Raw genomic sequence first — 13843 nt, 5'->3', positions numbered from 1 at the left:
AGGCTTATATTTAAAAGCGAATAAACTATTTGCAAAATGAAATGACCCCCCAAAAAAGAATCTTTTATTGTTTAGACAGCAACGCTCTGACGACTTACCCAGTCATACCACACACAACCAAGACCTGATATTTTGCCATTAGCTGCAGTATAGTGTCTTGATGTTGCCACACTGGCAGCTTCATCCTTTCTTGAAGCATAGCCTGATAAGTCTTGGATGCCTAGAAAAATCACAGAAATTTTTTTAACAAAAGCACAAACTTATAGGAGCAATTAACCAAGCAGTATTAAACTGTAATACTAAAACTGGTATTTCAGTTTTGAGTGAATGGCACTAAATGTACTCATTCACTAGATTCCTACAGTTGGAGTACTCTAATGGTGAGATCTGCTAGTGAAGTTTCAGGCTCTGTCACTCATCACTATTATGAAGATAAAAACTAGAAAATCTCTTTCCTCTTTATGCATTCTGCAAAATAAATCTACGTTTTCTGTATATGCCTTTTGGAGGCTGGATCTGGGAACTCAAACAGCAATCTTGATTTCAGATCCTCAGGAAAAATATGAAACTGATTGGTGGATTTAATCTACTCTGGAATCAATATACAATTATAGGTGTGGTAATTTGCAAATTTTAACTTTTGTGAAAACACTTTAAAACCAAAAGGTTCAAAAATTCACAGCCTCAGTTTATAAACCGATTCAGACTCCCAAGAGATTTCCTTACACGCACATGTTCCACACTACCAGCCTACTTCTACAGATGAATGCAAATAGAAATTAAAAATATTCAGTCCTCCCAATACTTTAGTCAAATGGCCAGAGCCAAAATTCAGTTGTGCCCTGCCAGGCTGTCCCTCCATGGATGTTGTGCCTGGAACGCTGAGATCCTCTCCCATCTGTGCACTCAGAAATGGTGAGGGCAGCCTGCTGCAGTGAACTCCTAAAGTAAACAGTAAAGTCTGGACAGGTGAAGTAACCATGGCAGAGAGCTGGGAGGTGGTGTCCTTTAAGTTCTGTAAGTTGCAAGGTGTGGCCTCCATGGATTGGATTTCATTTTCCTAGCACATCGGATGGATGCTCAATTGGATTGAGATCTAAATATGAAGTCAGCACCTCAAACCATTCTTTAATTTATCAAATCAAGTCACCTTCTTCCATTGCTCTGTTGTCCAGTTCTGATTTGTAGGTGCTCTTGACTGTGTAAACAGGACAGCATGGGTACTCTGATCAACCTGTAGCTACTTAGCTCCATACACAACACTGTGTTATGACAACTTTATATTGTAAACATTAACTTTTTCAGCAATGTGAGCTACAGTAGCTCTTCTATTGGATCGGACTACACTGGCCAGCCTTCGCTCCATATGTGCATCAGTGAGCCATCTCCATCCATGATTCGGTCACTGGTTGCCTGTTTTCCTTCCTTGGACCACTTTTGGTAGGTCCTGACCACTGAAGACTGGGAACATCCCACAAGGGCTGCAGTTCTTGATTTGCTCTGACCCAGTCATCTAATCATTACAATTTGGCAGTTGTCAAAGTTGCGCATATAAATACACTTGCCCATGTTTCTGCTTTTAACACATCAACTTCAGGGACAACATGTTCACTTGCTACCTGAGGGGCTACCGTTCTGACGAAAAGTGTAGGCACTCCCGTCACATGTCGCTTTTGCTGTCTCTGGATCTGTACAGTGACATACTAGCTAGTGACTGTAGCCAGCTTATATATGGTTTTACTGTAACATAATTGTTTGTAATTAACTGTACAGCACCAAGAGTATGCCTCCTTTGTCTTATATGTACAGTGCCTTGCAAAAGTATTCGGCCCCCTTGAACTTTGCGTCCTTTTGCCACATTTCAGGCTTCAAACATAAAGATATAAAACTGTAATTTTTTGTGAAGAATCAACAAGTGGGACACAATCATGAAGTGGAACGAAATTTATTGGATATTTCAAACTTTGTTAAATAAAAAACTGAAAAATTGGGCGTGCAAAATTATTCAGCCCCTTTACTTTCAGTGCAGCAAACTCTCTCCAGAAGTTCAGTGAGGATCTCTGAATGATCCAATGTTGACCTAAATGACTAATGATGATAAATGGAATCCACCTGTGTGTAATCAAGTCTCCGTATAAATGCACCTGCACTGTGATAGTCTCAGAGGTCCGTTTAAAGCGCAGAAAACATCATGAAGAACAAGGAACACACCAGGCAGGTCCGAGATACTGTTGTGGAGAAGTTTAAAGTCGGATTTGGATACAAAAAGATTTCCCAAGCTTTAAACATCCCAAGGAGCACTGTGCAAGCGATCATATTGAAATGGAAGGAGTATCAGACCACTGGAAATCTACGAAGACCTGGCCGTCCCTCTAAACTTTCAGCTCATACAAGGAGAAGACTGATCAGAGATGCAGCCAAAAGGCCCAGGATCACTCTTGATGAACTGCAGAGATCTACAGCTGAGGTGGGAGACTCTGTCCATAGGACAACGATCAGTCGTATACTGCACAAATTTGGCCTTTATGGAAGAGTGGCAAGAAGAAAGCCATTTCTTAAAGATATCCATAAAAAGTGTCGTTTAAAGTTTGCCACAAGCCACACCAAACATGTGGTAGAAGGTGCTCTGGTCAGATGAAACCAAAATCGAACTTTTTGGCAACACTGCAGAACGTTATGTTTGGCGTAAAAGCAACACAGCTCATCACCCTGAACACACCATCCCCACTGTCAAACATGGTGGTGGCAGCATCATGGTTTGGGCCTGCTTTTCTTCAGCAGGGACAGGGAAGATGGTTAAAATTGATGGGAAGATGGATGGAGCCAAATACAGGACCATTCTGGAAGAAAACCTGATGGAGTCTGCAAAAGACCTGAGACTGGGACGGAGATTTGTCTTCCAACAAGACAACGATCTAGAGCTGCAACTAACGATTAATTTGTCTGTCAACTAATCTATCGATTATTTTTACGATTAGTCGACTAATCTAACGATTATTTAAATTTTTTCTTTTTTTGCTTAATCTAGTGTTCTTTCTTTGATTAGTTAAATAATCCTTTGAATAACTTTACAAAAAATGATACGTACAACTTCTAATATAATATTTCGACTATTATTAAAGTTTTTCCATAAAATACTTCAATGTGGTTGAAGTTAAAGTGGCAAAAATAAAATGTATTGTAAACAACACTTTAACATCAGGCAGGAATAATGCCATTAATTCAAAACCAAAAGCATTCAAAATGCCATATAAATTATAAAGCACTGCAGTGCTCAACAACACTGTGTGCAACTGTGCAAAAATACAAGAGAGACACATAAAGTGCCAAACACTTTAGGGCATCAGGCATGAAAAATGCCATATCTGCCTAACACTTTAACTTCTTTAAACTACAAGTCAGCTCTCCGCCTTCAGGTAATCTTTTGCTGTATTGGCCATTATTTTTGGCCATTACTTTTGCACAGTGTTGAGCAGTGCTTTTGTTGGACTAGTTGGCTCCTTTAAAGCTTGGTTACTTTTTAGGTATGTTTTACATATATAGTGTTATTGTTGACCAGTATTTTTTTGGTGTGTTACTTGTAAATGTAAAACATACCTAAAAACTAACAGTTTTAAAGGAGCCAAGTCCAACAAAAAGCAAGCACCGCTCAACACTGTGCAAATTATAATGGCCAATACTGAGGAAAGATTACCTGAAGGCAGCCAACAGCCATCTTGTAGTTTAAAGAAGTCCAACAATACAACCCAAGAGTGCAACAGGTACAGGTTGGCGGCCTGTATCTATAATATAGCATTGCAATGGAGGAAGGTTAGCATATCGACATGCTCTGTAGTTAGGCTTGCTCTTTTTTTAGTCACAATGTTGCCAGCAACTGAGAAAAGCCTTTCAGATGGGGTTGATGTTGCAGGCACAGACAAGTAACTCTTTGCCAGCATGGCCAAGATGGTAAACCTCCCTTCATTTTCCTTCCACCATTTCAGTGGATCTTCCTTTGGAATGGCCTGCTCACTAAAGTACATGTGTATCTCATTCCTCACAACTTCACTGTGAATTTCTGGATCTTGGATGTGACCAGTGTCATCCTCACCATTACTGTGGTGTTCATCTGAATCTGAACCAAGCAAAGAGTCCAACATAGACACTTGCCTCTTTTCTGAAATTTTCATGTCTGCACTGGCTGACACCTGTTCCTCACATTGACGTTGATGTGTTTGCTCTTTCTCATATCTTCTTTTCTCTTCAAGAGCAAGAGCTTGGACCTTGAGGTGGACTTTTAAACTATCCTCTGCTGCCAGGAATTTTAGTTTGCGGAATCTGGGGTCCAGGGCTGCTGCAATAAGACATATATTTTCTCCACCGTCGTCTCTGAATTTAGTTTCCCGCTCCCATCTTGAGGTCATCTCCTGCACAGCAACATTTTGGAAAGCCTTGACTGCCGCTGTCTGGCAAATTGTGCTCTGTATGGATTTCTGGAGGCCTTTTACCAGAGGAGGTAGAGCTGAACCAGTCACATAGGACTCTTCACTCAAGAAAACAGTAGCACACTCAAAAGGCTTCAAGACTTGTTCCACTTCCTCAAGTAAGCTCCACTGATCATGTTTTAAATCCAGGAAGCGCTTCCCTCGTGGTGTGACATCAGAATCGGAAAGTGTTGCAGTGACAGGCCACCTCTGTTCAAGCAGGCGACTGATCATGTGTAAAGTACTGTTCCATCTTACAGATACATCATTTATTAGTGCATGATCAGGGGTACCCATTTGTTGTTGCTTTGCTTTAAGCTTTGTAGTGGCCAGCTCACTTTTTTTAAAATGTTCCACAAGGCACTTCGCAGCCCTCAGTGTCTTGCTGATCTGGGGATGCCTCAGGGCATGGTTGACAACTAACTGCAATGTATGACCAGCACACCTGAGAGAAGAGATGCCAGGATGCTTTTCTTCCAAAATACGCAGAGCAGCGACACCATTTGCAGCATTATCATGGACAACTGCAATTACATTGGCCATGGATATCTCAAACTTCTTAGCTGCTTTTTCCACCCAGTTAGCAATGTTTTCAGCTGTGTGGCGATCTTCAAGTGGCATAGTGGTCAGATTGTAGGATGTAAGCTTCCAGTCTTCATTAATGAAGTGGCATGTGACACCCAAGTATGCCTCTGTGGCAATACTGGTCCATGTGTCTGTGGTGAGAGCTATTTTGGATTTCACATCTTTGATTGACGCTTTCAATCTTTCAAAATTCTCCTCATATTTCCTCTCCATCAGCTTAGTGAAATGGGACCTGGAGGGAAGTGTGTATCCTGGGTAAAATGTGCTGATCATCTCACGAAATCCTTGACCGTCTACAATAGAAAGAGGTCTCATATCGTTTACAATCATGTTGAGTATGCTATTGGTAAGTGTAATGGCCACTTGGGGTGTGCAAACAGTGACATCCTTTTTATGAAAGAAAAAATCTTGTACACAGCTTTGCCTCTTCCTGAGAAAAACAACAATAATAATAATAATAATTAATAACATTACCAATTTAGATAGAATTTACACATCTATGAATGCTCAGCCTCAACAATATTAATTGTATTTTTTCTAGTAGAAGTTTGAGATATCCATGGCCAATGTTGTAATTAATAATGCTGCAGTCAAAATATGTTGTTGCTCTCTGCGTATTTTGGAATAAAAGCATGGCTGATGGCATCTCAGGTGTGCTGGTGGTCATGGTCAGATCATTCATTGTACAATGCACTTGTCAATCATGCCCTGAGGGATCCACAGATCAGCAAGACAGACACTGAGGGCTGCAAATGCAAAGTGCCTTGTAGTCCATTTAAAAGAAAAGTGAGCTGGCCTGAGCAATCATCAGCTAGCATTAATTATATTGTTGTAATTAGTAGTACACTAGTACTTACAAAGATGGCTCGTCCTTTGTCGTCAGTGCGCCAGGATGCTTTCTTCTGAGGTGCTCGTGCATAGCAGTTGTGCTGCCGTGGTATGCCATTTCATTTTTGCAAAGGGAACAAAGGACCATTTTATTTGGCCTCTGTTGAAAGTATTCCCATACCCTTGACGATCGTGACCGTGCTCTCGCTGCCTTTTGTGGTACTGGAACTGTGCTGCTGGAACTGCTGCTGGAAGCCTTTTGTGGTACTGGAACTGTGCTGCTGGAACTTTCTCCCCCAGGAGCAGAAGTCGCCATTACCGCTGCTATTTTCCGCTATTTACTCGCAACTCGCGCAAGATGCGTGTGACGTCACACGTCGACGCCTTTCACGCACGTCGACGATTCTTCGTAGTCGACTACGTCGACGAGTCGTGACAGCCCTACAATGATCCAAAACATAAAGCAAAATCTACAATGGAATGGTTCACAAATAAACATATCCAGGTTTTAGAATGGCCAAGTCAAAGTCAAATCGAGAATCTGTGGAAAGAACTGAAAACTGCTGTTCACAAACGCTCTCCATCCAACATCACTGAGCTTGAGCTGTTTTGCAAGGAGGAATGGGCAAAAATGTCAGTCTCTCGATGTGCAAAACTGATAGAGACATACCCCAAGCGACTTACAGCTGTAATCGCAGCAAAAGGTGGCGCTACAAAGTATTAACTTAAGGGGGCTGAATAACTTTGCACGCCCAATTTTTAAGTTTTTTATTTGTTAAAAAAGTTTGAAATATCCAATAAATTTCGTTCCACTTCATGATTATGTCCTACTTGTTGTTGATTCTTCACAAAAATCTACAGTTTTATATCTTTATGTTTGAAGCCTGAAATGTGGCAAAAGGTCGCAAAGTTCAAGGGGGCCGAATACTTTCACAAGGCACTGTAAGTGGTGTACATATTGCCCTAACAAGAGCAGCAGTCTTTTGGTACCTTGCTAGCTGCCTAGTTGATTTTACTAGCGTGGACATTCTTACGTTTCTCTTTTTTGCATTCTGCATTTATTGAATTTTTTTCTTCAAATTTTACAGCAAGAGAAAATGAATAAAACAAGCAAAATACGGTCTCAAAAACAAAACTCAAGTAAGGAAAATAAAAACAAAAACACTTTTTTCAAGGCGGCCTGATTAGGCAAGTCTAGTTTATGTTAATGACCTAAGACATATTTTGGACGCATCTTATCTTAAAAACATAGTACTTCAATGATGCAAGAAATTTGAAGCAGAGCCCGCTGACCAAGCATGTTATAAATGCTGCCTTGAAGAAAGAGCCTATCCACTCTATCCCCCCAGTGGACACACAGGCTAACAGGACGTTTGAGTCTACAGCTCCTGAGTGAATTGACATCTTTTTTGCTTTTTAAATCAAAGTTATTCACTTTACCAGTCAGTAGTCATAGTTACATAGTTACATAGTTAGTGAGGCTGAAAAAAGACACAAGTCCATCCAGTTCAACCTATGATGTGTGTGTGTGTGTGTTTGCTTTTAACCGTACATTGTATACCCCTGTATGTTGTGGTCTTTAAGGTGTCCATCCAATAGTTTTTTGAAATTATCAAGGCTCCCCGCTGATACGACTGCTTGCGGAAGAGAATTCCACATCCTTACCGCTCTTACAGTGAAGAACCCCTTACGCACTTTAAGGTTAAACCGCCTTTCCTCAAAGTTTTAGTGAGTGGCCACGTGTCTTATTGTATTCCCTTACTCTGAATAGTTTGTTCCTTATGCTAGGGTCGCCAGTACAGTATTTGTACATTGATATCATATCCCCCCTCAATCGTCTCTTCTCCAGAGAGAATAAGTTCAGTGCTTGTAGTCTTTCCTCATAGCTGATGTCCTCCATTCCCCTAATTATTTTTGTTGCCCTTCTCTGGACTTTCTCCAGTTCCAGCACATCTTTCCTGAGGACCGGTGCCCAGAACTGGACAGCATACTCCAGATGTGGCCGGACCAGAGTTTTGTAGATTGGAAGAATAATCTCTTTATTTCTGGAGTGAATCCCCTTTTTTATACAACCCAGTATTCTGTTGGCTTTGCTTGCAGCGGCTTGGCATTGCATGCCACTGCCAAGCCTGTTGTCTACCAGTACCCCCAGGTCCCTTTCCATCCTAGACTCACCCAGAGGTTCCCCCCCAAGTGAGTAGCTTGCTTTCTGGTTACTGGCCCCCAAGTGCATTACTTTACATTTTTCTACATTAAATCTCATCTGCCATGTAGTTGCCCACCCCGTTATTTTGTTCAGGTCTGCTTGCAAGATTTCCACATCCTGCATAGAAGATATTGGCATGCCTAATTTAGTATCATCTGCAAATACTGAGATTGTACTAGATATCCCCTCCTCTAGATCATTTATGAATAAATTAAACAGGATTGGTCCCAGGACAGAACCCTGGGGGACCCCACTTTCCACACCCGCCCAATCAGAGTACTCCCCATTAATCACCACCCTCTGGACTCTCCCCCTGTCATAATGTAATGGCTGATTGGTATAGCATTCTGCAAAATTGTAAAGACATTTTAATGCTTCAAAAAACATAATTCCTTCTGTACAATCTAGCACTCTAATGTGCTTCCTGGTAACTGTATTATAAAAATGGCAACTGCTCCAATCAAAATTTATAACCGCTATAACCATCAACTCTTATAGTTGGCAAGTGACAGAAGGCCCAAATATTCTCTCTCAAATGCTACTTAATAGTTTGTATGGCCCCCACGTGCTTGTGTGCATGCCTGACAAAGTCGGGGTATGCTCCCAATGAGATGACGGATGGAGGTGCAACCTGGCGGCATCGGATTTAGATAAGGCGAGCGTTCCTTCATCCTCCAGGAACTGTCTGTATATTCTCGCCACATGAGGCCCGGCATTGTCATGCACCTGGAGGAACCCAGGACCCACTTCACCAGCGTAGGGTTTGACAATGTGTCCAAGGATTTCATGCAGATTCCTAATGGCAGTCATGGTGCCATTGTCTAGCCTGTAGAGGTCCCTCCATGGGTATGCCTCCCCATACAATCACTGACTCACCACCAAACCGGTCATGCTGAACAATGCCAAAGGCAGCATAACATTCTCCAAGGCTTCTCCAAACCCTTTCACGTCTGTCACAGGCTCAGGGGGAACCTGCTCTCATTTGTGAAAAGCACAGAGTACCAGTGGCGGAACTGCCAATTCAATGGCAAACGCCAATTAAGCTCCACGTTGCCGGGCAGTGAGCACAGGGTCCACTAGAATATATCAGACCCTCAGGCCACCCTCTTGAAGTCTGTTTCGGATTGTTTGGTCAGAGACATTCACACTGTTGGCCAGCTGGAAGTCATTTTGTAGGGCTCTGGTAGTGCTCATCCTGTTCTACTGTGCACAAAGGAAGAGATACCAGGCTTGCTGATGGGTTAAGGACCATCTACAGCCCCATCCAGCTCTCCTAGAGTAACTGCCTGTAGGTAACAAAAATTTCAGTGGCCTCCACCTGTAAAACCATTCCTGTTTTGGGGATTGTCTCATTGTTACCCATCTAGTGCACCTGGTAATTTCATTAACACCAAAGCAGCTGAAACTGATTAACAACCCCCTCTGCTACTTAACTGACCAGATCAATATCTCAGGAGTCTATTTGACTTGATACTGTACTCTGTTTAAAAAGTGTTCCTTTAATCTTTTTGAGCAGTGTGTATCAGTGCTCAAAAAAAAAATTAAGGAAACACTTTGAAAACACATCAGGTCTCAATGAGGAAAAATATCATGCTTGATATCTATACTGATATGGACTGGGTAATGGGTTAGGAAAGAAAGGATGCCACATTGTTTAATTGAAATGAAAATGATCAACCTACAGAGGGCTGAATTCAAAGACACCCCGAAAATCGAAGTGAAATAAATGATGCAGCAGACTAGTCCATTTTGCTGAAATTTCACTGCAGCAACTCAAAATGGTATTCAGTAGTTTGTATGGCCCCCACGTGATTGTATGCATGCCTGACAACGTCGGGGCATGCTTCTAATGAGACGACAGATGGTGTCCTGGGGGATTTCCTCCCAGATCTGGACCAGGGCATCACTAAGCTCCTGAACAGAGTTCAGGTGGCGTCAGATGGACCGAAATATAATGTCCCAGAGGTGCTCTATTACAGTGTTTTTCAACCTTTTTTGTGCAAAGGCATACTTTTTTCATGAAAAAAATCACGAGGCACATCACCATTAGAAAATGTTAAAAAATGTAACTCTGTGCCTATATTGACTATATATAAAGTAATTCTCTTGAATAGGAATCAAATAAACACAAAGACATTTTATAATTCCCAGGTGAGAAGGGGTCCCTGTCCCCAGGAAAGGAGTCCCTGTTCCCAGGTGAGAAGGGGTCCCTCTCCCTAGGTGACAAGGGGTCCCTTCCCCAGGGGAGATAGTGTGGGGTATGGGATGGTGTGTGGGGGATGGGGTCATCTCACTCACCTTTAGCAAGCTGCAGGACACTCATCCACAGTCACCTGGGCTTCTTCCAGCAGCAGCACGGATGGGCCATGGCGATCAGCATATCACTCAGAGGACGACCTGTGTATGACAGGAGGGAGGAGGGGGGCTGGCCTTGCAGACAACCCTGCTGTGTCCTCCGGCTCTCATAGTGCTCCTGGCTGTGTGCTTCACTTCATTCAGTTGATTTGCGTGGGAGCCGACTGGGGGGGGGGAGGGAGAGGGGGAGTGAGGTCGGGACTCTGGCTGGGGAGGAGTCGGAGACTGTGCTTAGTGGAGCAGAAAGGGGGGGGGGGGACTCAAGACAAGGAGCAGCCAGTGCGGAGGTGAGCAGGAAGCTTTGCTGTCCACCCCCAGAGACGGCTCTTTAATTAGCAACTGCCTATTTAAAGAGCCGTCTCTGCCGCCCCTCTCGGCTTCCACCGGTTCCACGAACTTGTAAAATGTTAGAATGTTAGTAACAGGTTCGGTGGAACCGGTGAGAACCGGCTGAATCCCACCACTGCTTAACATGTGCTTCGGATGAAATTGGAATTTTTCCCACGGCACACCAGGCAATATCTCACTGCACACTAGTGTGCCGCGGCACAGTGGTTGAAAAACACTGCTCTATTAGACACAATTATATACTTGACACCATCTGAACCAAATAAGTTTATCTTGGTCTCATCAGACCACAGGACATGGTTCCTGTAGAGCAAAAAACTGAATTTTTGTAAAATCTTACCGTAAAATTCCTTTCTCTGAGTCCTACGACAGTCGCCGCCCATTCACACAGTCTTCACTAATGGGGTATTGCTTCCTCTCCACAGGAGATTCTAGGCATAAAAGACTTGTAAAAGAACAATTTATCTACATAGTCACACCCATGGGAGCTGTCCTTCTAGTCCAATACCCCCCTGCAATAGCCATCCCAATTCAGTTTGGTCGCAAGCAGTGATAGTGTAGAAAAAACCCCCAAAGAGGGGCGGGGATGGCGACTGTCGGAGGACTCAGAGAAAGGAATTTTACGGTAAGATTTTACAAAAATTCAGTTTTCTCTTACGTCCTCCGACAGTCCCCGCCCATTCACACAGTCTTCACTAATGGGGATTTCCCAAAGGAGTGTAGACATGAGGGGTGGGCAACGCAACCGCCAGAAAAGCAACGCAGTACCCACATCAGAGAACGGAACCTTATATGAACAGCAAGGGAACCTTCTGGGTAACAAAAAAGGGATCAACATGAGCAATAACCCAGGAAAACAAATAACCAAGGGGAAAAAACAACCCCAACAGCCAGGGACCCGTACAAACCAGAGTCCACTATGGCACTGCCGCACAGAGAACTTTGCGGCCAAAAGAGGCATCAGCTGATGCCAGAACATCAATTTTATAAAATTTGGAAAAGGTGTGCACCGACGACCAAGTCGCAGCCTTGCACACCTGGGCCACCGAAGCCTGATGCCCGAAAGTCCAGGACGCACTCACCGACCTGGTAGAATGTGCCTTGACAGGGAAGGGAGGAACCCGTTACCGCAACGAGTAGGCCTGTACAATGGTCTGTCTGATCCATTTGGCAATGGTTGCCGCAGATGCAGCCATACCCTTCCGAGGACCCTCAGGAAGTACACAGAGAGAATCCGACTTGCGAAAGGATTCAGTCGACGACAGGTAAACCCTGATCGCCCTGACAACATCCAGAGAATGCAAAGCAACCTCTTTTGGATACTTAGGGTTCGCACAAAGCGAAGGCAAGACAATGTCCTCATTGAGGTGAAAATCCGAAACCACCTTTGGCAGAAAGGACGACCTAATCCCTATGAACCACCAGGTAAGGGGAACGGCAGGACAACGCCGCCAACTCCGACACTCTGCGAGCCGAAGTGATCGCCACCAGAAAAGCAACCTTTTTAGACAGCAGAGGTAATGAGATCTCCCTGATGTTTTCAAACGGGGACCGTTGCAACACAGACAGAACCAAGTTTAAGTCCCATGGAGGTAAGGGCTCCCTTCTGGGAGGGGCCAAGTGACGCACACCCTGAATAAAGGTGCGAATCAAGGAATTAGACGCCACAGGGCGCTGGAAAAGAACAGCCAGTGCAGATACCTGGCCCTTAATCGTGGCCAACGCAAGGCGTTCCTACACCGATTGGATGAAAGCCAACACTCTCACCACCGAGTATGAACGAGGAGAGAAACCTCTGGACTCACACCAGGCAAAATAAGCTTTCCAAGTTCGGTAATAAATCTTACCAGATGAGGCTTTTCTAGCCTTGATTAAGGTAGGAATGACCTCTGATGAGAGACCGCTGTCTCTGGACCTGGCTTTCAACAGCTATGCCGTTAAAGCCAGCGACTGTAAAGCAGGATGGAAGATCGGTCCCTGAGACAGTAAATCTTCCCACATTGGCAGCCGCCACGGAGGCTCTACGGCCAGGTGAACGATGTCCGCGTACCAGGACCGGCGAGGCCAGTCCGGGGCTACCAGAATCACCAGTGTTTGTTCCGAGGCCAACCTGCGAAGGAACCTGGACAAAAACTGAATCGGAGGAAAGGTATAAATCAGACGATACTGATGCCAAGGCACTACCAACGCGTCCGAGGCATCTGCCAGAGGATTGTGCATTCTTGCCACGAACCTTTCCACGTTGTGGTTTAGCCAAGACGCAAATAGATCCACATCCGGGAAATCCCACTTCGCGCACAGCATCTGAAACACCTCCGGGTGTAGGGACCATTCCCCCTGGTCCAGGGTCTGGCGGCTCAGATGATCCGCCTGTCAATTCTCCACACCCGGAATGTGCACTGCCGATAAAGCCAGGACATGAGTCTAGGCCCAAGACAGAATACTGGTCACTTCCTGGGCCGCCCGGGCACTCCTGGTGCCCCCTTGTTGGTTTATGTACGCCACCGTAGTGGCATTGTCCGTCTGCAACCGTACAGGGTGGCCCTGAAGACGATCTGACCAGTGGAGCAGGCACAGCCTGATCGCTCTTAATTCCAAAATGTTGATCGGGAGAGAGCATTCCTCCTCTGACCAAATGCCCTGGGAAGACAGGTTGCCCAGAACGCCACCCCAGCCCGACAGGCAGGCATCCGTGGTAATCACCGTCCACAGAATTGGCCGGAAGGATTTTCCGTCCGACACCACCGGGGACTGAAGCCACCACAAGAGATCCATTCTGGTTTGGTGACTCAGAGACACTCTCAGGTCCAAGGACTGAGGTAGTCTGTCCCACCTGGCTAGGATCTCTTGGAGAGATCGTGTGTGAAACTGTGCAAAAGGTATCGACTCGAAGGCTGACACCATCAATCCCAGGGACCGCATACAGGTCCGGAGTGACGAGGATTTGTTGTCCCTGAGGGACCTGACCTCGCTCTGCAGGGTCCGGAGCTTGTCCTCTGGCAAGAACACCTTTGCTTGAGCAGAGTCCAGAACCATTCCCAGATACGGGAGACGAACC

General features: G+C 44.6%; 1 protein-coding gene across 1 annotated transcript in view; it reads right to left on the bottom strand.

The window, feature by feature from the left end:
- Window positions 1–13843, bottom strand: part of DHX57 (DExH-box helicase 57) — a 295697-nt gene that overhangs the window by 204285 nt on the left and 77569 nt on the right. Inside the window, exon 7 of the mRNA XM_082251986.1 lies at window positions 99–220. Coding sequence (XP_082108112.1) covers window positions 99–220 — 122 coding nt within the window. The remainder of the gene's footprint in view (window positions 1–98; window positions 221–13843) is intronic.

This window comes from Pelophylax lessonae (assembly GCF_965119305.1).
Source record: "Pelophylax lessonae genome assembly, chromosome: 3".
NCBI lineage: Eukaryota > Metazoa > Chordata > Amphibia > Anura > Ranidae > Pelophylax > Pelophylax lessonae.
The sequence above is the reverse complement of the archived record's forward strand: the minus strand, read 5'-3'. Positions and strand labels throughout refer to the sequence as shown.